This window comes from Artibeus jamaicensis, unplaced genomic scaffold, assembly GCF_021234435.1.
Source record: "Artibeus jamaicensis isolate MK-2021 breed Jamaican fruit bat unplaced genomic scaffold, CSHL_Jam_final contig_793, whole genome shotgun sequence".
NCBI lineage: Eukaryota > Metazoa > Chordata > Mammalia > Chiroptera > Phyllostomidae > Artibeus > Artibeus jamaicensis.
Window position 1 is genome coordinate 7015677 of NW_026521975.1, and position 27765 is coordinate 7043441.

Here is a 27765-nt window from a genome sequence, read left to right on the forward strand (position 1 = left end):
GTGAAGAATGTTTATACATTAGAAAGCTCTCCTCACGAGTACTTACTAAGATTGATAATATCAACATTTAGAGATTGCTGGGAAATGGGTACACATACAAACTGCTGAAGTGTATATTTATATAGCATTTTTGGAAGGCAATCCGACATTAAAACATACAATTTGTGTGCCCTTTCAGCAATTCCTCTTCTAGAATCAATCCCAAAGCAACATTAAACATAAGCACAAAGAACCAAGCAAAAGGTTCTTCACTGCAGCTTCTTCTATAATACTGAAATACTGGCAAGAACCTAACTGCCCACCAACAAGTATTAGTGGGAAAAAAACCACCGTTCATTCATGCTACAAAACAGTAGGTAAAGAGTAAATCCGCAGGGACTGCCATAAAAAGATGTCGATGATATATCATTAAAGGGGGAAAAAAGCAAGTCACATACTTTTAACCCATTTGTTAAAAAGAAAGAGGATCTAAGAGAGCATGAGAAAATATGAGAAAATGAGAGAAAAGAAAAATTAGAGTAAACATTCATATACATAATGTTGAAAAAAAAAAGCCATGTTTTTAAAAAGGTTCTAAAAGAATATAAACCAAACCATTAAGAGTGAATACTCTGGGGAATAAACTGGGATTAAGGCTTAGGAGTTGTGGGGGAATTTTACTTTTTACTCAAACTTACTGTCTTGTGTTCAGTCTTTAGTTTATTTTTTTAAAGCAAGATGTATAAACCAGTGAAAACACTAAAACCAACCAAAGAGAATAAAAGAGTAATAATTAGAAAATTATACATTAAGAACTACTAACATCTATAAAGATTCAAAGCAACTGACACAATAAATTTTATTGTTTACTTAATAATAGGCTCTGGACAAAGTGAAGACAATGGCGACAATGACAACACATTTAAAGTTCTATCACAAATTGATCTGTTACAAATTTCCAGTGGTTCAACATATTAAAATGTAAAATATATAAAGAAAAAACAAGAAATATAAATATTCAGATTTTTGCAATACAATGCAATGTCTTTAAAAAAAAGTTTGTTGTAACTGTGTATTTAATCCTGACAGTAATTCAAAACACAAAATCACAGGTTTTACTACCCTTCCCCAAAATCTGGTTCTGGGAACTGTAGTATTAGATAAGTGTGCAAAAATAAAAACAGCTTTAGAGCTCAGAACAAAGCATTTTCTGTATTTTAATGCATCAAGGCGCGAAAAATTCAATTCCAAAAGCCAATCATTGCTATAAGCAGATAAATGAAATGGATTCAACAATACCTTTATAACCGAACCTCACACACTGATGGTGCATGTGTGTGTGCACAAGCACATGTATTTATGCAATACCTATTTTAGGAAAAAGGTGTCTTGGTGAAACGCTTCTGAAAACATTCACTTGATGCACGTTATGTACAAAAGCTTCTACATAAAAAAATTAAACTATTTTCAATGAAATTCCATGTTCACATCCCATCTGAAAACTGTACTTGAAAGATACATACACCTACCTAATGGTTTCTGTTTGAAATCATGGCTAAGGCAGTTCTCTTTCAAAGGGCTCTCTTTTTCACCCACTCCACGTCACTGGTACTAATACAAATATTACACAGGGGCAACCTGACACGCCTATGTGTTACTACTGGAACTCTGTTAAAACAGGGAATAGTTTATAGTTGCTACAAATACTTTTTTTGTCTTAAAATATATTGTCTCTCTATTCCAAATTAAGCACTTAAGACATTAAGAGGCTGATGAGCCACTCCATTTGGTGTATCAATAGCCCTATAAAGAAAAAACTCTGTATTGGAATAGCTAGAAAAGTTTCCGCCAAAGTCATAGTGCATCCTTCACCTGCATAGAATCAATTTGGCTTAAAGCTCTTTGCCCCCAGAACACCAGTCTGGAGTTCAAATATGTTCTTGAAGGTTCATCTCAGATATGAAAAAACATCTCATATAAGCAATCAATATGAGGACATGAAGGATAGTAAGCTTTGTTAAAAACTGGTCAACAAGTTTTACAGCATTTCTCACTTACAGCAGCTGTTAAAGGTGAAGGTGAAAAACAAAAATGAAGAAGACTAGGGGCAACACAGTTGAGTAGGTCAAATATTTACAACGGGAACCATTTCACTAAGTCTTCAAGCACATAACTGCAATAACCTGGTACCTCTAGCTCATCATTCTACAAGCACTGAGGACTTGAAGCTGCAAGGGTGAAAAAGGGAAGACCCTTAGAAAAGGGAAACAGTGTGAGGCAAAAGTTGTAGGTCTGTAAATATATATTTTATATGCACACACAATTGTGTGTATTATCCTGTATATGTTTATATACATATTCACAAGATGCCCTGCAGTGTAGTTCAAAAGACCTTTATCAAGAAACCAACCGATTCTAATATAGGCCCTAGAGTTCATATCATCTGTATAAGAAACACATGTGCATATATTCAAATAATGTAAACTGTATCAACAAAAATGTTGCTATTAACACTAGGTTAAATAGTAGGTTTTACCAACCAGCAATGTGATCAGAACATTTCTTACATTGAGAATTGAAATAAAGAAAAGTATACAACTGGGGTTCAAATTCACAAGAAAAAAGATGTTTAGCATGGCAAATTAGAACAAAGTTCAAATTCCCAAGTAGGGAAAAATATCAAAACTTTAGAAATCTCCTGGGATGCAATTTAACTACTGCATCAATTTTAGAAAAATAGACTCAGAATAAACAATGCTGCAATGGATTCTCTCAACACATCAACCTATATGTTCATCTTTTTCCTCTTTTGTTTCCAGCTGGAGGTTTCTTCAACTGAAGGAGCTGTCCTCCTGTTCCAAAGCCTGCAGAGGCAGGATTGGACACCCCAAATGTCAAACCAGCTGATGCCGTGATGCCAGGATTGCTGAAGTTAAACCCAGATGTACTTGAGCTGCCAAAGCCTTATGTTTAAGGAAAAGAATATTCGTATCAGAAGTCACAAAAACAAATATAAAAAATGGGGATGAGAGGTAAATTTCTAGCTACAAGAATATGTAATCTATAAAAATAGTTAAGTATCTTATGGCCCTAAATTCCTCACATGCAATTTTATAGGAAAATAATTTAGCAAACAACTTAGTGGCGCCATTAGAGACAGAAGTTTAGTGATCCAGGCCAAAACAGAGACTTTAGCACAAATAACTGAAACCTCTCTAAGATTTCAGTTGCCAGGCACTTTGCTGGGAATTCAGCAGGCAAAGGTGCCTTCCTCCTCAGCCTATCCAGAAACATTTCAACAACATGTCAAAGACTCTCGCAACTTTGCAGTTTTAAGTTCTCCAAGAAAACCACAACCCACAATCTGAGGACAAGGAATACACTGAAGAGTAGTACCTACTGTTTTAATTTTGTAATAAGAGCTCTTGTATAACTAAGATTAAGTAATATTACTGCCTAGTTAACATTAACATTTTATATTATAATTCTGATACCACTGAAATTCTACTATCTTACTCTATTGGAACTGTTGATTTTAAATATTATTTAATATTAAACAGAATTTCCTTCAAATCCCCTCAATTAACACAATTTAATTGGTACTACATCATTATTTTAGACATACTTCTTATCCCTAAGCATTACACATTTTAAACAGTCATTATTTACAACTATAGAGAAAATGCAAAAGTAATGGAATTTGAAATTTTCTACTAGAAGAGTCAAAAGATTATTTCAAAAACTAACAAAGAGCTCAACTGTAAGATGGGATAACTAAAGAACAGCTCTTTGGAAGAGAAATCATTCTCCTGAATGCATGATAAAAACTGAGTTAAAACTTAAGCACAATGGGTTCATTTTTATATTAATGAAGAAAATTATTTAACAATGAAGCTAGTTTTGGGGTTCAAAGGAATCTCTGCTTAGTTAATAGGGGATATAATTATTTTATCAAACTAGTAAGTGTTGTAAGAAATATTTTACAAAACTGACATTTGGTTTATGAGATAATGGTATGTTCTTCATCCTTGGGTTAGAAACTAAATCACGGATCTTCTCTGGATATGGATATAACAATACTTATACTTTTAAATTAAATACTTTGCACCTTTAAGTTTGTCTAAAATTCAGGCTGAAACACACAAACCTGCACTAAGACTTCCTGAGGGTTTATTTGTTGTTCCAAATCCAAATGTGGAGGCCCCTGTGGTGCTGCATCCAAAACCAGAGCTAGTTCCAAATCCTAGTGGAAGGGCAATAGAGAAATATACAATGGCATGTAAAACACAGGTTAAAGGATACTGACAAGCAAAACCCCAAATTACCAAAGATCTAAAAAATACAGTGTTGAGAAACATGGTTTTATGAAGAAAATCTGTTTATTCCTTTGCATAAGACTTCTAAAAGAACAAGATAAATTCTGATATGAAACATTCATATGTATTTAGATTAAATTTATGACCCATCAGTAACTTTTAAAGAATAAGGCCATAAAAAACAAGATCATTTAGTATTTTCTCTTACACATGAACCATTCAAAGTGACCATTTTAGTGACCATTCAAAGTATAATTTTAGTCAGATAGAAAGAAACATAGCTACTTCGGGATATTTCATTTTGAAGAAAAGAAGTCTAAATTCATAATAAGCATGACATGCAAAATAATTTAAATGCGGAGAACTGCACAATAATTTAAATGCGGAGAACTGCATTTCTCCACATTTAAGGTGATTTTACTCTTTTTACGCCAATATGTTCACTTAAGAACCTTTAGCAATGAACATCTGCAAAACTATGTACTAGTCAATCTACTCAGTAATACAGGGTGGGCAAAAGTAGGTTTACATTTGTTACTATGGAAAATAATACAATCATTAAATACAAATCGAGAACGAGCTGTGTGTTTGCATGCTAACAACTATAAAGCCTACTTTTGTCCCACCCTGTAGTTTGCTGTTGCCATAGCATCACCCAACAGAACAATGAGAAATTGGGAGTAGGAGCATTATGTTTTCTCTCTTAATACACAATTTAAATAAAAAATATTTTTCATCATATAAAGTTCAAGAGGAGACTTTGCTAAGGTACTTGAAGAGTTGTTTCACTCTTCTAAACATCAAGTGTTTAAAAATTAGATTCAAGTTCCTCTTAGGTTACTTCACAACAGCTTTATCTACAATATTGAATCTGACAGTCTTATTGCCTCTAACTCTTAAGAAATATGACAGCAAATCGAATTACAGATCACAAGAATTATACTGTCATAATTCTAGTAATTCCTAATAGGGCCTACTATATTAAGTAACTATAAAAGCTTATCAACTTCCCCTTTTTTGATGATATATTTTAGTGAAAATAATGAAACCTTATTCATTATGACAATGTGCTCCATAAAACACAATTAATTTTTAATCATCCACATCAGACAATTATGAATGCATTTGTATTTAGCATGTTTTTGCAGACTTACCTTACTAATTAGAGTTAACTTATGAAACTATTAAAATAAATTTAATTGCTTATATATGCAAATATGCATAAGCAAATATGACAAAAGTACTTAGGAATAAACAGAAGTTGAACTGTTCAACTTATAATAGTTATTTCCCCATTTAAAGTGTTCGTTTTCAGAAAAAGAAGGTAACGATTAGGAGAATGTATATCCAGAACTGATATTAAGACTACTAATTTTGGACTCCAAACTGATATTAAGACTACCAATTTTTCTAAAGTTAGTTAAATTTATTAAAATAATTTTCAAGTTCAAATTTTAGCATATTGAATATAGAACATCCCTACCACTTAATTTCATACTTTTTAATATTTACTGTTCACAGATGAAATCACTTTTTTAGGTTCTAAATCTAATACTATAAAGCACTGATTATGTTTGGAAAATTGGTTTTGCCAGATGGAAACTTAACTTCCAAAACAGTAGATCCTCTCAGGAAATTTTTACAGGCTATTATCAATTCAAATGTATAATAGTCCAATGCAATTATTAGAAAAGTTAAAGTGTACCTCCAAGGTTTGAAGAACCTAAGCCACTTGATTGCAAGCCAGTGCCAATACCTGAGCCGAATGGCGTTCCAAAACTAACTCCCAGAGATGGCTGTGGCCCTGGTATAAAAAAAAAAGTGGGAGGGGGAAAAACAAATTTGCCTTACTCTTTCAAGATTAACGTTTAAAAATTGTTTTTTTAATGAACAGTAATTACTTTAAACAAATTCTTTTTGCTAAAACTAGTTTTCAGGATGTCTCCCCAGCCTAATTTATATCTGTCCCAATTGATTTTACCTACCCTCCCCAATATTTTAACTTGTTCACACTAGACAATTCAAAAAGGCCCACTGCACTGAAAGATGAATGTTAGCTTAACCTGCTAAATAATTTGAAATCTTTAATGTATTGCAAATTATAGTTCTTTTAGTTTTATTTCCAGAATGATCTTAGATCTCCCCACTTGTTTTTTCTGATAAAATTAGTTGGTGTAATCGGTAAAGGTTTTTACTTTTCTTTTTAAAACAAGCTCCTTACTGTTAGAGTCAAGTCTCAATTGAGCAAAAGAGACTGACACTAACATGGCAAAACTATCATGTTACTTCATAAGAATACCCAAAAAACTAGGCATGATTTCTGATATAAAATATAAATGATATATATACAATAAATAGATAAAAAACAAGACAATGTTTTATTTTATTAAATTTATTGTTCATTTTAAAGCAAATCAATTACACAGTAACATGACAATTCCAACTTGTTCACAAAAAGTGGTAACTGAGTTCTATTGTTAAGCTCTGCAACATTACACCACTTATCACCTGATTAAATAAGATAGCTAATGAACATTTACAAAGGCACCGCTGTGTACCTTGACAGATTCAATACATTCAAGATTTCAATTCAGAAACTTCTTTCCAACATTTTGGAAAATTTATTCAGATGCAGAACAATTAGTCATCCTTTTCCCACTTGTTACTTGAAAGATTTTGGCTGAGTTTGTTTGGCAAAAATAACATCAAACTTGCCTCTCATTTTTACTACATTTTTTTCTCAACGAAGCAGACTACAAAAATCTAAAAATCTCATTTGATAAATAATTTATGAAAACTATCCAATAAATTTCATAGTACAATCTTCAGTCTTGTCTTTCAAGCACAGTGATCAGTGCATCTCAAAGTTGAGGGATCTGCCAAAGTAATATACAGACTGAAATTTAAACTTTTCAAAGAATTCAAAGCCTTCAAGTTGTTCAATGAATGAGGTTTGTATATTCCAAAGGTAGTGTAAATTATAAAGCATTAAAAAAAAAAAAACCCAAAACTGAAAAACTACATTTTTCTACACTGGGACAAAAACTGGACTTTTCAAATAGCTTACACCCAGAAAATAAAGAATAAGAACTAATAGCAGCCAGAATTCTTATACTATTATTAAAAATAAATTAAAAAAGGATTTAAATTTTTACATCTAGTTTGAGATCAATTTGAGAATAAAATATCTGCCAAGCAGATCTTTTGTAAAATGTTACTATAAGAAAAAGAAACTAAGCATATTACTTTCTTATTTCTAACAAAAATAATATGTAGAAAACACATGTCCAGTTTCTTTAACAGAGGGACTTAAGTGTCACATGTTACCAGGAGGCACTGGTGGTGGAAGACCCTAAAGAACAATGCACACCACAGCCCTCAGCCCTAAAAGTCATAAGAGTTACTCAAATAACATGCTTTTTGTTGAGTGTGGCTCTATTTTTAAGAGCAACTCTAATCATCGATATTCAGGATATAGGTAATGAGGAACTCTAACGATGACAAGACTTTCCATTGCACAACAGGTACATGACATTTTGAGTTTTGTACCTTCAAGCAAATTCTGAAGGCAACATCATTTATAAAACTAGTAGGTAAATGCATAACATTTTTAATAGTAAAGACTCATGATAAATATCTCCCATGCCAAAGTATTAGCATATATATTACACTCTGGCTACCATATAAATTAGTTCCACTATTAGAAAGCAGAATCTAAATCCTTCAGGTAAATTTACGTAAACAATTCAAGAAGTCTATTTCAAAATCTTAATAGTCATTCAACAAGAGGCTCTTAGTTCCATAAATAAAACCAAGTTAGTAATAATATATCCCAATGACTGCCCAAAGTGAAATCTTCATGTAGAGTAACATTTTACAAAAGTTACCATATAATATATTAACAAACAACAAAATCAAGTTTAATACTGTTAATTCATATTTCCAGAATAAAGTCTACCTTTTTAAAAGCAAAATTGCATTCACAGGGAAAGGACTAAAGTGCTAAAATATATTATAATTTTCAATGACCACTCAAAATGCCTAATATAATTAGTCTGGTTATCCCTAAGTCATATTTTAAAAATCGTAATATTTCTTAAAAAAATGCCTTTACCCCAATTTTAAAAATTGTACTTACTGATTTAGTGGGGAATGTTCCTTTGGTTATTAAATACAATGAAATCACAAAACCACAAGAAACTGAAGAGAAATACTTAAAGTTTCCTATTGAACACTACACCTTCAATGTCCAAACCTGCACTAAACGCTGGAAAGTAGGAATTCCTAACAAAATTTCTCAGCTCTCCTTAAAAATAGCAGCTAAGTCACATGAGAAAAGTCTTATTATGTAAACATCAAGAACTTTTAAAAGTGTCAAAACACAACAGCAAAACTTAATCCCAGTACCTCAGCTTAAAACAATCTACCCTAAATTAAAATTATACTGAAAAAAAAAAAAAAGCCTACTGTATTTCTTAGGCTTTTTAAGAGGCTTCTGAAGCACTGGTATGTGGACTCAAGTTGTATCAAAGTGTAATTTATCCATGTATTGATGCTTATTTCATACATAAATAGCCTACTGGTTTTTTACCAATTCTCTTCAGCCTTCAGAAGCAATACTCATAAATCATGCAAGCCTAAGTTCTATTATATATCTTCATTAAAAACATAGAAGAATGATCAAGAAGTCACTTAAGTGCATACCTACACCTCCAAGAAAGACTACACAGAAACCACCTTCAGAAGGTAGTGTAGCCTAAGAAGCTATCTCCTTTTTTATATTAGTGAAGTCAAGAATCCATATGCAAATAAAAGCAGAATGCCTAACGACTCAAATTTTGCACAGATCAACAGTGATATATAAAAATAGCACACAAGCTTTACCTAGCTTCATCTCCATGGTCTTTAAAATCTGTTACTGGTATTTAAAAAGATTTCATCAAATCTGCAGGACATAAGGAGTAAGTCACTGCATGATGCAATCAATAGAGATGTTTCTAAACAGGGTGTCAATTCATAAAATCAGTATATAGCATAAATCTTGCTATCGTAGTGACATGACTATAATAACTAACATCTTATCGGGGACAGGCATAAGAGAATGGACTGTGGAGAGTTGGACATCTTAAAAAAAAAGGAAAAAAGAGAAGGCATAATGCAAAACTGTTATTATGATTCTTTAGCTTCTCAGTTCTAAAAATTCATACAACTCAAAATGAAAACATTGTAAGACAGTTTAGAGTTGATAAATTACAACTCCTGCCACCCCATTAGAAAATTCTTATGTGGGTTACAAAACTGCAAAAAACAGAGAAAGCAGTCAGTTTCCCCAAAACCTGACAAGAGTCAGACAAAATTAAAGCACATGAGAAAAAGGCTCCTCGACTTGATTACTTTAAATTAAGCTGTATTCTTCTCCATCACCAAAGACCATACCTTTGTATCCTCAGAACCTAACACATAGTAGGCACTCATATTTCTAGAATGAACAGGTACCTTCATATGTCCGTGAGTCCAAAATGTATGAGTGAAAACCTATAAACCCCTCTTAGAATGAAAACCTCTTATGTGGGAGGAACACTTAACCAAATGCATGCTCATGTGATTTATTTTATGATTGATATTAGCCTTAAAAAGTAAAATGGTACTATGGTTAGTCTGATTAACTGGTTAATTAATCATGAAAACTGAGGACCATAATTATGGGATTGATACAGATTCAACTTCAAAATTACTTTTTTTTTTCTCTATGACTTGAGAACAAAATCCTATGCTCCAGCCAGCCAGAGGATTACTATACAGTGCTTATGTGAGCCACTATTCACATGAGCCCAGCCCTGGAATGTGGAGGATTTGGCATAAATCCATCAGCAGCCATTTACTGATGGGAAATCAATTCTGTCATCTCCAAATGTGAAGAACAATTTTTCACACTACCAAGAGAGAGAAACAATGCTCCCTTGTGGAGGCAGCCTGAATGCAATCTAATATGTCTCTCTCTGTTTTTTTTAAAACATTTTTTATACTATAATGTACTACTGTACTACATGAAACTCTCAAAAGGACACGTGGTAGAACAGTAAGCATTATTCAAAATGTATAAATGAATAAAATAAAATCAATATCCATTAAGATTTATTTTTCTATGTCAAGCTTTTAACCTGTCAAAACAGGAACTGCAGGAGTAAAAGACAAGTAGTAACCTCTGAAAGACACAAGACCAAACTAAACAATGCAGAACTCACCACAAATATGTTTCTCTCATGAGAAGTGGAATCAAATCAAGGACTAAAATTATCTGCTTTCCAGTATCTCACCAATGACTTTCATCTGCTCAACTTTCCACATCATTCTTCTTAATATTCAATGCTCTTAAAATCTTTTCCTGTTCTTGCTACTGCTCTATTCTGAAAAGGTATCAATAAGTCTACCGTGTATTTTCTTCCAAATTTGGTTTAGGGGGCCTGTACTCTTTCTTGTCATTACATATATAAAAAACAAAACTACTGATCTTCAACACACCTTCAGTCTACAAAAACATACGTCATCCTGAATGTCAGTGTTCTGTAATCACTATGTATGAGGAAATAATGCACCATCTATCAGTATCATACATAAAAAAAATGCAACGTATGGCTGGATTATCTGACTTTAAAACAACAAATGATAACAATCACAATTTTAGAATCTGTTACTATTAAATGTAATTCAGTAGTGAAACACCATACTCTAAAGGGCATTTATAGCAATACAGCAAATAACATTAAGTAAATTCACAATATTCAATATCCCATTGATATATAATTATTGCTAAGACTACCCTGCATTTTTTATCAGGTATGTTTATAATTGTGTCCATCACAATTTTTAGATTGTATTGGAATAGCTATTCATAGAAATTTCTTCAGTGCTAACAACATGAGGAAGACATAAAAATGCACATAAATGTTCTGCATTTTAACAGTAAGAAGCTATAACTTGAATGCATTCAGACCTGTAGCAGGCTGTTGCTGCTGTGTAAGAGTTGCAGCCATGGCAACGGCTGCTGCATTTGGAATGTTGCTGAAAGGGGTGGGTCCAGTAGTAACTCTGGGGGCATTCTGCCATTTCTTGGCTTCTGCTCGCCTGGCTTCAAACACATCTACAGCATCTCCCAAGAACATTTTTCTGTAACCAAGGTACTGTTCCTTCAGCACCTTAAAAAAATAATAAACAAAAAAGGTTAATCCAATTCTGTGAATATGTGAATGAACATATGAAATAAGTCAGCAAAGACAGATCAAATACATTGCCAATATTATGCATGCCAACTAAATTCCAATTTAGAGTGCTAGTAATGCATAGTATGGGAAGTGATGATCTGAGAGTCCTATCACTCCTTTGAACATTTTCTTCCCCATTTTTATCATGTCTTCATAATAAACTGCCAAAAATACTCCAGCTTTGTGAAGCCCTCTTTAAAATGAGTTTACTGAGCTTTAATTCTTTTTTTTTAATCCTCTCCCAATAATAGTTTATTGATTTTAGAGAGAGATTTTAGAGAGAGGGGAAATGAGAGAGCAACATCAATCTCTTACCTCCTGCACACTCCCCAAATGGGGATCGAATCCGCAACCCAGGCTTGTGCCCCGACCAGAAATCAAACCCACAATCAGGACGATTCTTAACTCCTCAAACCAACGGAGTTACCAGATCAGGGAAAATTAGCTAAGCTTTAAGATAAGCAGAGCAGTATCTAAAATTCTACATTAAATATTCTAGTTTTTCATGAAATTCTCCCCTTCAATGTCTAATCTTTTGATAAGTTTTAGATCCAAAAAGCACTAAATGTATTTTTAAATACATTTTTTGACAAGCCTGAGTGATACACATTAAAATAAGATGTTCTTCAGCAGAGAGAGCTTGGGTGGTAATAAGAGAGCCTTTCCTGTATCAATATTCTTTGACTACTCTGCAATAAGAATGACTGAGTTGGTTTACCCAAGGCAAAATCTGTCTTGATTAAAGACCACTAACAAAAATGATTATTTTCATATCAGGATTATTAAATACCTTCATTGAAGTTTAATTTAGACTAGTTTTAAAGCCCTCCCCCCCCACTGCTTTTAGAGAAAGAGGAAGGAAGGGGGAGAAGGGGAGTGAAACACGGACCAGCTGCCTCCAGCACATGCCCTAATCAGGGACCAAATCCACCTTTTGATGTGCTAAACAAGGCCCCAACCACACAAGACATATGACCAGGCCAGTTTCAAACCACTTTTTGAAGAGACATAGAATTTTCACATTTCCCTTCTGTTATGAGCAGAAATTAACAAATTTGAGGCTTTCTGATTGTGAAAAGTAGAGAACAAATCTTACTGCTATAGTGTTTAAAAGCTATCATCCCCTTTTGTTGAATGTCAGTATTTGATGTTCCAGTTCCAAACGTTCCTACCTCTATATGTACTGAAGTGGGCCTGTGAAGAACTGAAAATTTGAAAAATGCAGTTGGAAGGAGGATATGTAGCATCAGAAAAAAAAATTTTTTTTAGAACTGATCTCTTCCAAGTCCATCATCAATAGCCCATAAACTTCAGTTCTACTTCAAATACTCTGAAATAATGACCTGCCTTAGAAATTTGAAAAGGATAATTACTTAAAAAAAACCCTGATGCTAGCCCTGGTTGCTGTAGCTCAGTGGATCAGGTGCAGGCTGCAAACCAAAGGGTCACCAGTTCAATTTGCTGTCAGGGAACATGCCTGGCCAGGTCCTCAGTGGGGGCCATGTGAAAGGCAATCACACATTCATATTTCTCTCCCTCTCTTTCTCCCTCCCTTCCCCTCTCTCTAATAATAAATAAATCAAATCTTAAAAGTAATTTACCTTAAGAAAAAAACACCCTAACATTAATCATGATTAATGTTATTCACAATTAATGTCCAATTCTGTTAATATCGTTGCCCCTGGCTGGATCAGGTAGTTTAAGGCTGTTTTAACACATTACCTCATGAAAATATTACAAAAGGAAAACAAAAACAACTCAAGATTTCTATGGAAAGTGAATCAGTCTGGAAATCTAAATGCACCTGAAAAAAAATGTCGACATAGTAAATCTGATCATGGAAAATCCTTTGGTTCCTGGAGATATGTATTTTAAAAAAAAAGAGTAGGTCAAAATTTCACATAAAGTTTATCCAGTATGATCTGGGGCTATTTTGTCTGAATTTTTGTCTCATTGTTTTATGGTCATAAGAGAGGAGTTTTCAATACAGAGAGAAGAACCTGACACTGAAAAAGTATATGTGTATATTTACAAATGAAAAATCTGGGATTTGGTTTAAAATACTACAATGGAAAATGTATCTGTGTGGAGAATTGATAAAATAAGATCTGGCCCTCACTGGTGCAGCTCAGTGGACTGAGCACAGGCCTGTGAAGCAAAGGGTTGCTGGTTCAATTCCCAGTCAGGACACATGCCTGGGTTGCAGGCCAGGTCCCCAGTAGAGGACACATGAGAGCCAACCGCACATTGATGTTTCTCTTCCACTTTCTCCTTCCCTTCCCCTCTCTCTAAAAGTAAATAATTTAAAAAAAAAAAAAAACAGATCTGCTGAAATTGGTTGGTACGTACTTTGACATTCATTATAAAAGTACTCTACTTTTATGAATATTTGAAAAGTTTCAAATATAAATTAAGGAAAAAGAATGCTTGAATACCACAGATTTCAAAGTGACAACAGAGGAGGACTCCCGGCCAAGATGGAGGCACAGGTAGATGTACTTGGCCTCCTCACACAACCAAAAGAAGGACAACAACAAATTTAAAAACAAAATACAACCAGAACTGCCAGAAAATCAAACTGTATGGAAGTGCAATAATCAAGTAGTTAATGAAGAAACACTCATCCAGACCAGTGGGGAGGGTGGAGACAGGCAGCAAGGTAGAGAGGATATGTGACAAAGCGAAGGCTGGAGGACCCAGGCTGGCGAGGCGGCAGCTGGTGGCGGCAGCTGGCAGTCCACATCTGTGTGCTGATAAGCCAGTAGGAACAACTGGGGAGAGAGAGAGACTACGCAACCCAGGGTACCACTGTGGCTAGATAAAGCCTCCAAACCTGTGGCTATAAAAACCTGTGGGGGTTGTGGCAATGGGAGAAATTCCCAGCCTCACAGCAGAGTTCATTGCAGAGACACACAGCATCCTAGAACATACACAAACCCACCCACCCACCCACCCACCCACCCAGGAATAAGCACCAGGAGGGCCCAATTTGCTTGTGGGTAGCGGGGGAAGTGACTGAATGCCAGCCAAGAGCCTAGCAAGGGGCATTGTTCCCTCTCAGACTACTCCCCCACATACAGCACCACAACACAGGGCAGGGTTGCCCCGCCCTGGAGAACACCTAAGGCTCTACCCCATATTACGTAACAGGCATGCCGAGACAAAAAGATACGGCCCAAATGAAAGAACAGATCAAAGCTCCACAAAAAATACAACTAAGTAATAAAGGGGTAGTCAACCTGTCAGAGGCAGAGTTCAAAATACTGGTAATCAGGATGCTCACAGAAATGGTTGAGAATGGTCACAAAATAGAGGAAAAACTGAAGACTATGAAAAGTGAAATAAAGGAAAAGGTACAGGGAAACAACAGTGAAGGGGAGGAAACCGGGACTCAAATCAAGAGTTTGGAGCAGAAGGAAGAAACAAGGATTCAAAAAAATGAAGACAGGCTTAGGAACCTCCAGGACAACTTTAAAGTGTTCCAACATCCGAATCACAGGGGTGCCAGAAGGAGAAGAGGAAGACCAAGAAATTGAAAACTTGTTTGAAAACATAATGAAGGAGATTCTCTGCCATCCCTAATATGGCAGAGGAAATAGACTTCCAGGAAGTCCAGGAAGCTCAGAGAGTCCCAGAAAGGTTGGACTCAAGGAAACACACACCAAGGTGCATCATAATTGCATTAGTCAAGGTGAAAGATAAGGAGAGAATCTTAAAAGCAGCAAGAGAAAAGGAGACAGTTACCTACAAAGGAGTGCCCATAAGACTGTCAGCTGATTTCTCAAAAGAAACCTTGCAGGCAACAAGGGGATGGAAAGAAGTATTCCAAGTCATGAAAGGCAAGGACCTAAATCCAAGATGACTCTACCCAGCAAAGCTATCATTTAGAATGGAAGGGCAGATGAAGTGCTTCCCAGACAAGGTCAAGTCAAAGGAGTTCATCATCGCCAAGCCCTTATTGTAGGAAATGTTAAAGGGACCTACCTAAGAAAAAGAAGATAAAAAATATGACCAGGATAATGACAGCAAACTCACAACTATCAACAACTGAACCTAAAGAGACAAACAAAAACTAAGCAACCAATTAGAAGAGGAACAGATTCACAGGAATAGAGATCACATTGAAGGTCATCAGCAGGGAGGGGGAGGGAAAAGAATGAGGGGAGAAGTGGAGGGAATAAGAAGCAAAATTGGTAGGTACGAAATAGACAGGGGGAGGTTAAGAATATTAGAAGAGACAGAGAAGCCAAAGAACTTACATGTACAACCATGGACATGAACTAAGGGCAGGACATGCTGTTGGGGAGCATGCAGTTTGGAGGGGAAAAAATGGAACAAATGTAATGGAACAAATGAACAAAATATATTAAAATTAGTAAAGAAACAAAGTGACAACTGATACTCATTTTTAACACTTTAAAAACCTTAAGTAATATTTATTATAGACATAAATTTTTTCCCCATTGCTTTTAGAGAAGAACAGAGAGAGGAAGGGAAAGAGACAAACACTGATTGGTTGCTTCCCATTTGTGCTTGAACCTGGGATTGAATGCATAGCATAGGTATGTGTCCCAACTAGAAATTGAACCTGCAACGTTTTCAATATGGGCCGATACTCCAATTAAGCCATGCTGGCCAGGGCTAGACGTAAGTATTTTATAAAAACCACTCCTTTAAAACTAAATTATTTTGAAGATTTGGTTTAGAATTTTATTTATTTATACTTAGAGAGGGGAAAGGAGGGCGAAAAAGAGGGAAAGAAACATCAATGTGTGGTTGCCTCTTGCACGCCCCCTACTGGGTACCTGGCTTGCAACCCAAGCATATGCCCTAGACTGGGAATCAACCTGGCAACCCATTGATTTATAGGCTGGCACTCAATCCACTGAGCCACACCAGCCAGGGCTCGCATTTTAAATCTATTAAAAAGCAAAAGGTCTAAAGTGTGTTATCATTTCAAAAATGGTATGATTTAAATGGTTAACATAAAAAAAATCTGTTACTATGCATCGATTAAAAATGCAAATACTGATAATCTCTATTTTACACAGTAATTATGTAGACTCAGATATGAATGCTTTAAGTTGTAAAGTTTTTTTACAATCATATAGAACTCCAAGAAATAATTTAATTATATTTGCTTGATTACTTAGTAAAAGTACACTTATATTTAACATTTCACTTAAGTTTTAAAAACTAACATTACACAAGGTTCAACATATGCAGTAACAAGTTATTTTATCTATACTTTTTAATAAACATGAATAGTTGCCTGTACTTAGAAGGAACAAATGTAATCAAGTGTTTCTAATGCAGAGCCTTATAAACATTTAAAATATACATAAAATTAAAACAGTACAAAATAATTTTGCTACTAAAATGCTTTTATTCAATTGTGCTGTTTATAATAGTAAAGAGATGGAAACAAACTAAATGTCTAACAAGAGGATGAGTCAAACTATGCACATGTACGTAATAAATGCTACGTAACTATTAACTGATGTTGAATAAATGTATATGATCAAAGAAAGTTGTTCGCCATGTACTGTTACTTGGATGTTTTTAAAATGAATAAATATTATCCATAATTGTGTCTGGGTATGATTACAGATAATTTGTTCTTTGTCACTTTTATGTAATTTCAGCTCTTTCTGTAAGAAACATGAATTATTTTGTCCTACAAATGAACAAATACTTCACTTGGGTCTGGATATCCAGAGAGATTACTTGACAATAAAAACTTACCTTTACATTTTCATGAATAGACTGAAGCTGTGCAGCTAACGCTACAAATGTTTGATAAATTTTCTGCATAGCCATTGACAAATCTACAAGAGAAAATGATATTATTATACAAGCACATATATGAACACAATCAACACTATTTTCTATTGTTTGAGTCCAATTTCTGGTGCAGTTCATGTGCAGGAGGAAAACACTACACCATTATTGCCACAGATAAGAGAAGACAGCAGAGTGAGCAGACTGAGAGAAGGATGTCCACATCAGGAATCTCGGAGCGGGAGGAGTTCCTAAGATTTCTGCCTCTGTTAGCACAGCAACAATTCATAAAAAAAACATTTAAAATTCACAGGCAATAAAGATCTAAACAAAGACTTTTAAGGAAATTTTCTTATGGCAGCTAAGACAATTACTAGTAGTTACTTAGACTATCTACTATATAACAATGGCTTACCCTCTCCTACCAAAAAGAATACACAGCGCTATCAAAAAAATCACCATAGAATGTGTGTTACCTTGAGGAGCTATATGTGAATTATTTGCTTGAGTAGCAAGGTGGTTTTCTAGTTCTTCAATCTGCTGTCTGTACTGCTGAAGCTGTACCTCAAACTGCTGAACCAAGATTCTGAAATAGCTACATAAAAACAAAGTCAGATGAAAGTTTTAAGACATTATTTTCTTTATATTTAAAAGCCTAAATAAATAAATAAATAAATAGATAGATAGATAGATAAATAAATAAATATAGGCTTCCGTTTAAGTAGGGCCTTTGAGTTAGTCTGATGATCTAATGTATCTTTTAGTGGTGCAGGCATTATTGAAACAAAAACTCAGACTTATAAGTTACCAAGGTATCAAAAATAGATGTATATCCTTACTCCAATCAGGAAAATATCCCAAATAAAAGATAATCTGTAAAGTAACTTAAAACTCTTCAAAAGTATCATGGTCATCCAGGACGAAAGACTGAGTAACTGCTACAGACTGAAAGAGATTAAGCAGCAGGAACAACTAAATGCAATGTGAATAGAGGATCCTAGAGTAGAAAAAGTACACTAGTGAAAAACAGATTCCAAAAACATCACATTAATGAAAAAGTCAGTGAAATTCAAGTAAGTTATGTAGTTTGGTTAATTATTTATGCCAATGTTAATTCCCTATTCTTTTTTTTTACTGTACAAAACACTTTTACTTATTATTTTTTCTTTTTTTTTTGGTCTTTTACTCCCATCCCAGCCCCCCCATTCTTGATAATTATGATTATGCAGTATGTTAACATTAAGGGGAACAGAGTAAGAAAAAAAAGAAAACTCCTTTTTATTACCACTTTTGCCAGTTTTGTGCTAAGTCTAAAATAACTTTAAAATAAGTTTTTTAAAAGTTCAATTGCTAACCAGAATTTATAACCTAATACAGTTCTTATATTTATAATCTGAAATACCATTTATAACCTGAAAACACTATAGTGTGCTACAGAAAGCTCATGTAATTACTATTGTTCTGATAAATTTAATTAGGGAATGCTAGAAAGACAAAAAGGGACCTTGAATAGCATGCAAAGCAGCCTGAACATTATTGTACATGAAATGGGGAACTCTGAAAGCTTTTTGCAATGTAATATATTGCTGTAGACTGCTCTGCCTGGTTTTAGGAATTTTATCTCCACCCCTTGTGGCTAAGGGTGAGGAACGATGTTTGGAGTGCCAGCCGCAGGAGACAAAGATTGTCTCTGGTAGCAAATGCTGCCACAGTCTCCTCTCCCTGGCCCCAAAGCTTGGTTGGAAGTCAATGACAGGTAAGACCCCTCACAGCAGCAGGGGTGGGGGGTGGGGGGAGGCGGGCAACCTAAGCCAGACTTGATCTCTTAGGAGGCCTTCCTGGAAGGCCTGGAGGGGGGGAAGGGCTGCAACAAAGAGCAATGGACCCTCCCCCCCAGCTTTGACATAACCGAGTCCCCATGTTCTCTGGGAGAAGCACTTCCTGGCTCTAATCCCCTTAAGCCTTAATACCTGATGGGGAAGGGTGCAGCTCCTTGCCTTGCTAAAGCATGTCCTAGGGAAAAATCTGGCATCACAAAGGCTTCCTGATAAACCTGTGAAATCTGCTCTGCTAAGAGTGCTTTCATTCTTAATGTTAAGGGTTCGAGCAGGAAACCCTAAAACTCTGTTCTGGACAGACTCTGAAGCCCTCAGATTTCTTTGAAATGTTATCTGCTGTTTGATCCTTGTCGCCCTGTATTTCTGTGTATTACAACCCAATAAAAGGCTATGGAAGAGGGGGCTTGAGGCCTTTTTCTATTCAGAGAAACTGGCCGCTGCTGGCCTTTTTTCCCCTGAGAAATTGGCCACTGCTCACTTCTCCTCCCCAAGCAGATCACATCATGTCTCGGTCATATTCACTCTCATCCATGGCAACCGGGGGGACTTACGAGAAAGTTGCCCCACAATATATATGATTCACCCTATCAAAACTACCTCTGATGGCAGAACAATAAAAAGACACAAGGATAAAATACTAGAAAAACTCCAGCAAAGAAGTACATTCTGTGCTAAATAGGAATATCATTGCCATTGTTAATTCTTGATTTTAATAATATCCTTATGTTTTAAGAAATACATACTGAAGTACTTAGGCATAAAGGTATCATATCTGCAAACAACTCAAGCTATATATGGAAAAAATGCATCTATACATACAGAGAGCAAGGAACAAAAATAGTAAAACTGTTAACGTGTAGGATATCTAGAAAAAAGACAATGCAAATTCTTTTGTTTTATTCTTGAAACTTTCCTGGTAAGTCTGAAACCATGTCATAATAAAAAGTTAAAAGAAAAAAAAAGTCTGACCAGGAGCCAGCCCTCTACCACTTAGAAGCACAGGACCTGACCTCCGTAGGCCCCAGGCTCCCCACCTCTAAGATCACAACAGTACCAGCTGTAGAGGTTTTGTGGGAAATGAGATCAGTATGTAAAGTGCTAAGCACACTGCTTGGCATATGGTAAGCATTTGATAAATATTAGCTATTATTATCTCTAGTAACACAAAGGATAAAAAAGGTAAGATATACATCACATGTGTGGTTACTACATGAATTTAAGAAGCTGAATGATGAGATTATAGGTGGATTTTTTAATTTTAAGTTTACTTATCTATATTTTATAATTTTGTTTCCTAAATATTTATTACCTATGTAAATAAAAGCTATGCAAATAAATAAGAGTTGAACTGCATTTAGTATGCACTGTTTCAAAAAGGGACTATTATAAAGTTATTTTTAAATGAGAAGTACTAATGGGTAAAACAAATTTCTACTAAAAAAAAATAGAATAAACCCCACAAGTAGAATGTAAATGAAGAGTAATGGCATAATAGTTAAAAGCTCAGTTCTTAGCCTTCACTTACCTTCAATAAAATGGGGATTATAAACTACCCTCCTCAGGTTAGCATGAGAATTAAATGAAAAAATCGATATAAAGTGCCCATTAACCCAGGCTTGCTACTAGTAAACTAAAATTCTTGCCCTGTATGTTATTTTCACTGTTCTGCTTTTGTAAAGTGAGAAAAACTTACTTTAAAAATTCTAGTAACTTACTCAGCAGGAGCTGCATTTTCATGTTGGAGTCCAGGTGGTGTTTTCTGGGTTCTTAATGCTATTTCAGCATTCTTCAACTCCTAATCCACCAGAGGTTTAAAAAAAAACAAAAGGCCAGTTAACAGTTAGACTAAAACTGCCAACTATTTCAGGTTTGAAACTTCAAACAATGTCATTCTTGAAGGCTCCATACTGTGAGAACATAGTATGAATAAACCTGATTCACAAGTGCTAAAAACTCTTTCCAAAGCCAAACTATACTTTTAACAAACCTTATGATAAATGTTTAATGAAATGCTGACCTATTTTAAAAACTGTGAATTTTTGTAGGTCTCATGAAGTTAATTTATCCACAGTAAAAGACTAAACTACTATGTAAAAACCTTTAATATAAATGTAGAAAACATTATTGTAGAAAAGCAAGGAACAGTTAACAATGTTGAGGCTGATGACAGCAGCAGTTAACATTCTGGGTACTTATTATGTACCAACCACTATATTGAAGGCTTTACCTTATATTATCATGGTTAATCTTCAATAATAATCCTATACTGTACACATTTCCCTACTTACAAATGAAAAAAAATGCAGTTAAAGACACTAAGTAATTTGCCCAAAGCCACATAGCTCAAAGACCTGAGAACTGAACCTAGGCGGCACAATATTTTTAAAGTTTATAGACTCGACCATTCTGAAATTGACTGTTCCTAATGCCATTTCTATGTTCTAGTCAATTGTTTTCCAAGGCTGATATTCTGTTTCACATTCCTACCATTTCGCTGCCTGTTCAACTTCTATTTAAGTTTCCCTTACTAAAAAAAAAAAAAAAGTATCGTACCTTAACGTTTGTTCCCTGTGACAACCTGTTGCCTTCATTTTACTGCCAAACTGTTAGGCCTCTCACTGTTCTTCCCATCTCCTTTTCATTCTGGAGTTCAAATTTCTACCCTATCTTACTACAGTACGAATGCCCTGGAGATGTCTGGGCTGTTTGAACTTTGACCCCTGCTTATTTCTCTAAGCACTGACTCTTACTAGGCCCAGATTCATATTCTTAATAATGAACTGTTTGTAGATCCTCAAACATGTCTATTTCATGCCCCCATGCCTTCCTTCCTGACAGACTAGGGAACACCCAAGTATTTTTCAAGAACAACCACAAAGATATCCTACTCTGGACAGATAATAAAAGTGCCCACTTGAGCCCTTTATACTCATCACACTTTCTACTATAACATTCTACCTAACAAATTTAATTAACTCTCCCTAGAATATTATATTTTGGTCCCAATATTATATAATATTCTTTGGGAGAATATAATATTCTCTCTAGAATATTATATTTTGATTGAAATGTTCTGTATGTAACAGATACTTTAAAATGCTCACTGAATGGCCCTGGCTGGTGTGGCCCAGTGGACTGAGTGCCAGACTTCAAAATGAAAAGTTGCCAGTTCAATTCCCAGTCAAGGCACATGACTGGGTTGTGGGCCAGGTCCCCAGTTGGGGATGCAAGAGGCAACCAATCGATGTATCTCGCACACATTGATGTTTCTCTTTCTCCTTTCTTCCCCCTCTCGCTAAAACTAAACAAATAAAATCTTAAAAAAAAAGTTCTTGAATGCATGAACTCAGCATTAACTTCAACAAACCACTTGGCACCCGCCCTACACTCCCAAAAACTTTAACCACCCTACTTTAAACTCTTCAGTTTTATATCCCCCAAAATGACATATATAAAAGATTTTGCTACCGTAAGGTTCTGGTCGACACAATCACGACACTACTCCTCACCTCAGGACTGCTTTATATTTCCCAGAAAAGCTTTCTTTAAAAAAAAATAAGGTTTTGGTTTAAGTCAGATGGGTAACTACTTCAGACATTACTGGAGCCAGAACATTTTTTTTCCAAATGGTAATTTACTAGGTTGCATATAGAACACAAATTCTACTCACTCCCTATATACTGGAAATAAAAATAATCTTAGATCAAAATTTCTTTGACATCCCATATAAAATTTCCTAAGCTCAACTCAAAATGATTTTTTTCCTTAAGTAAACTTTGACTCATATCTCCTTCATTTGCTACCTTTATACCCTACCCAATCTTTTATTATTTCATTCAACTCACCAGACTTTTAGTACCTTTAGAGTTGCATTTTTATCTCTAAAAGACTACTAACAAGTAACAGGTAGCATAAACTGTTAAAAGTTACAATGGATCCCATTATGGCATTCAATTCTCCTCCTTTTTTGTTTTACATATATTTTATTGATAAGGCTTTTATAGTTGTCCCATTTTTTATTCTACCCTACCTTGCACCCCCTCTCCCACCAGCATCCCCACCCTTAGTTAATGTCCGTGGTCATACATATGAGTTCTTTGGCTTCTCCATTTCCTCTACTATTCTTAACCTCTCCGTCTATTTCATACCTACCAATTTTGCTTCTTATTCCCTCCACTTCTCCCCTCATTCTTTTCCCTCCCCCTCCCTGCTGATGACCTTCAATGTGATCTCTATTCCTGTGAATCTGTTCCTCTTCTAATTGGTTGCTTAGTTTTTGTTTGTCTCTTTAGGTTCAGTTGTTGATAGTTGTGAGTTTGCTGTCATTATCCTGGTCATATTTTTTATCTTCTTTTTCTTAGGTAGGTCCCTTTAACATTTCCTACAATAAGGGCTTGGCGATGATGAACTCCTTTGACTTGACCTTGTCTGGGAAGCACTTCATCTGCCCTTCCATTCTAAATGATAGCTTTGCTGGGTAGAGTCATCTTGGATTTAGGTCCTTGCCTTTCATGACTTGGAATACTTCTTTCCATCCCCTTGTTGCCTGCAAGGTTTCTTTTGAGAAATCAGCTGACAGTCTTATGGGCACTCCTTTGTAGGTAACTGTCTCCCTTTTCTCTTGCTGCTTTTAAGATTCTCTCCTTATCTTTCACCTTGACTAATGCAATTATGATGCACCTTGGTGTGTGTTTCCTTGAGTCCAACCTTTCTGGGACTCTCTGAGCTTCCTGGACTTCCTGGAAGTCTATTTCCTCTGCCATATTAGGGATGGCAGAGAATCTCCTTCATTATGTTTTCAAACAAGTTTTCAATTTCTTGGTCTTCCTCTTCTCCTTCTGGCACCCCTGTGATTCGGATGTTGGAACACTTTAAAGTTGTCCTGGAGGTTCCTAAGCCTGTCTTCATTTTTTTGAATCCTTGTTTCTTCCTTCTGCTCCAAACTCTTGATTTGAGTCCCGGTTTCCTCCCCTTCACTGTTGTTTCCCTGTACCTTTTCCTTTATTTCACTTTTCATAGTCTTCAGTTTTTCCTCTATTTTGTGACCATTCTCAACCATTTCTGTGAGCATCCTGATTACCAGTATTTTGAACTCTGCCTCTGACAGGTTGACTACCCCTTTATTACTTTGTTGTATTTTTTTGTGGAGCTTTGATCTGTTCTTTCATTTGGGCCGTATCTTTTTGTCTCGGCATGCCTGTTACGTAATATGGGGTAGAGCCTTAGGTGTTCTCCAGGGCGGGGCAACCCTGCCCTGGGTTGTGGTGCTGTATGTGGGGGAGTAGTCTGAGAGGGAACAATGCCCCTTGCTAGGCTCTTGGCTGGCATTCAGTCACTTCCCCTACTACCCACAAGCAAATTGGGCCCTCCTGGTGCTTATTCCTGGGTGGGTGGGTTTGTGTATGTTCTAAGATGCTGTGTGTCTCTGCAACGAACTCTGCTGTGAGGCTGGGAATTTCTCCCATTGCCACAACCCCCACAGGTTTTTATAGCCACAGGTTTGGAGGCTTTCTTTTACACCCTGCTGAACCCTGGGTTGCACAGTCTTTCTCCCTCCCTAATTGTTCCTCCCAGTTTATTCTAATGTAAATGTGGGACCACCCAGTTGCTGCATTGCCTGCCTTGTCTTCTAGTCATCACCTTGCCATGTTTCCTCTCCACCCTTCCTACCTGTATGAATGTTTCTTCTTTGACTGCTTAGTTGTCAGCCTTCCATACAATTTAATTTTCTGGCGGTTCTAGTTGTCTTTTGTTTTTATAGTTTGCAAGGAGGCAGTGTATCTACCTACGCCTCCATCTTGGCTGGAAATCCCATTTCTCTTAAGTTTGCTTTCTCTCTTACTTTGCTAATGACCTTTTCCATATAATTTCATTATTTTACACGATAAATTTATAATTTCATGTAATGTTTAGTCAGTCTAAAATCATAACTAACATTTTCCTTCTGGAACGTACATATTTGATGATACAAAAAAGAAGAATAGATGGAAATACTTTTCATAGTTAACCAAAGAATTTGTAATAGGAAATCTAAATGCAGAATATAAAACTCTGAATACTCTTTAAACATCACAGAATATCTACTTGAGTAACACATTTAGAATATCCACTTGAGTAACACATTTTTATTAAAAACATCAAGTATTTTGATCTTGTAGGTGTAGCTCAGTGGATTGAGCACAAGCCTGCAAACCAAGGGATTGCGATTCAATTCCCAGTCAGGGCACAAGCCTGGGTTGCAGGCCTGTTCCCAGCATGGGATGCACGAGAGGCAACCATACACTGACATTTCTCTCCCTCTCTCCTTCCCTTCCCCTCCAAAGATAAATAAATAAAATCTTTAAAAAAGAACAACAACAAAACACACTAAAAACCATCAAGTATTTTCCAATAGTTGAATTAAAGTCACATAAGCTGGTACAAACTTCCAGTTATAAAATAAGTCCTGGAAATGTACTCTACAGCACAATGACTATAGTTGGTAATATTATACTGTCTACCTGAAAACTGCTAAGAAAACAGATCTTAAACATTCTCATTACAAGGTGAAAAAAAACATTTTTAACTATTTTTGATGATGGACATTAACTGTAATATATACAAATATTGCATCACTACACTGTACATCTCAAAAAAGTTTTATGCCAATTATATTTGAATTTAAAAAGACATGTACTTTGAAATTTTTTCTTAAAATACAGGGTCTGGCAGAAATAACACCTTCTTGAGTGTGGTTGGTAGGATAATAATATGGATATAATTATTTATAGTTTTAATTCAAACATTTCACCTAAAATGTCATGTGATACGCTTAACTGTCATATTATGTTACAGAATTACATGCTTATGATTTTGTAATAAAAGATTTTTGTCTAAAAAAGTAGTGTTATTTGTGCTGGACCCCATATTATCACTTAATTTACGAAGAACATAGTTCTCTGATAAGCCCACATTAAAAAAGATCTACCTTATTATATCTTTTATATACACATGTGGGCAAAGCTAGGTGTACTTATAATACAAATAAGTACAATTATTAATAAATAATACTACAAGAATAAACTATGTGTTCCATTTATTCACAACTGAAAGCCTACTCTTGACTACTCCTATATATTATGTATGTTATAGCACAGGAACAAAAAGCAAGTAGACATGAGTGACAGAAGATGCTAGCATCAATACCACTTGTATGACTGGCAACTAAGACCTAAGACTAGCAAGTCATCAGTAGTATTTAATATCTATAAAAGCACATAATTTTTATTTAATAACTGACAAATTAAAAAGACATCTTTTTCTGTCGAGCTGCTTTCTTCCTGTAAAACAATTGTGCCAGCAGGGATTTTTATGAAACAAAGTAGTTAGCAGAATAAGCTCTAGAGTTAGATTGCTGGGGTCTGAATCCAAGCTCTCCCACTGACCAACAAAGCTCCCTGCCTGCTTTCTTTTTTATAAAATGGAGTTAGTAATAGCAGCTACCACACAGGGCTATAGTGAAAACTCCACTTTAGGGTCAATATATGTAAACTGCTTAGAACACTGCCTCATCCATAGTAAACACCAGATAAATACTTGTAACTATTATTACTATACCAATTTAAAAGTCTATGAGTTATATGGTTTTTCTATAGTAATGTCTATATCAAATTTTGTAATATAAAAAAATGCATTTCCATCTGAAACACACACACACACACTTTGATAAAATGACTTTAATTTACCTGAGCAGTTTCTATTTTCAATTTGTCAATATTGAAAGTATTTCTTTGTAATCCACTGGCAGCCAATGACAGAAGCTGCTTGAGAGCTTTAATATCTTCCTGTACTTTAAGCATTGCTTTTGAAGACATCCTACTAATTTCTTCTTGGACCTGTTTTTGTTCCTTCACAAATTTCCTTAAAAAAAATAAAACTGGGTTTAAAAAAAAAATAACACCTTTGGACAATAGTTTGTACTTTTTACAATAGGTCAGTCAGAGTTCAACTGTTTTAAGAAGCAAAAACTAAAAACTCACCTACAGTTCACATGCTTCTTTACAATATAGCAGTTACAGAATTTTAATTCCTGTTGTCCTGCTTTCACTCTAATTTCTAAAATCATTAAATTTTAATCCAAGTTAAAATGTTTAGGAAGAGATATTCCCCCTAAAATATATTCTTGCATTCAAGTATGATTTATCTAATTACACTTGACACACTTACTGGAGATTTTCAACATCCTGGCAGATGACAGGAGGTAGATTTTCATCCTTCAGTGCTTTACTATCCCTAAGAGAAAATGCCACAGATGTATTAAAACCATTGAGATGATAAAAAGGTGACAGCTGAGTTTTATTAGAATGTTATGATACAAAAAATTAAGCAAACATTCCCCATTTATAGCTTTCTTGGATAATTTTGAATTTCTTTATAAAGAACAATAAATTTCCTGACATATGAAATAACTAACAATTCATTTGATGTGGAGATTCCTAAGATGACTGGCATGTATGTAAATGCACTTGACTAAAAGTTTACAGGGAAGAAAGAAAAAAGAAAATACTACAGGTTGTATGAGATACTGAACTAAGTAGCTCCTGAATCAAA

At 35.2% G+C, this 27765-nt stretch overlaps 1 protein-coding gene across 1 annotated transcript in view; it reads right to left on the bottom strand.

Annotated features, from left to right (window-relative positions):
• Positions 1 to 807: 807 nt before the first annotated feature.
• NUP58 (nucleoporin 58) overlaps positions 808 to 27765 on the bottom strand; it is a 47070-nt gene continuing 20112 nt past the window's right edge. Inside the window, exons 7-15 of the mRNA XM_037137159.2 lie at positions 27382 to 27447; positions 26901 to 27075; positions 20892 to 20971; positions 17815 to 17933; positions 17303 to 17385; positions 11290 to 11491; positions 6001 to 6099; positions 4127 to 4222; positions 808 to 2942 (exon numbers count right to left, since the gene is read on the bottom strand). Coding sequence (XP_036993054.2) covers positions 2773 to 2942; positions 4127 to 4222; positions 6001 to 6099; positions 11290 to 11491; positions 17303 to 17385; positions 17815 to 17933; positions 20892 to 20971; positions 26901 to 27075; positions 27382 to 27447 — 1090 coding nt within the window. The 3' untranslated portion in view covers positions 808 to 2772. The remainder of the gene's footprint in view (positions 2943 to 4126; positions 4223 to 6000; positions 6100 to 11289; positions 11492 to 17302; positions 17386 to 17814; positions 17934 to 20891; positions 20972 to 26900; positions 27076 to 27381; positions 27448 to 27765) is intronic.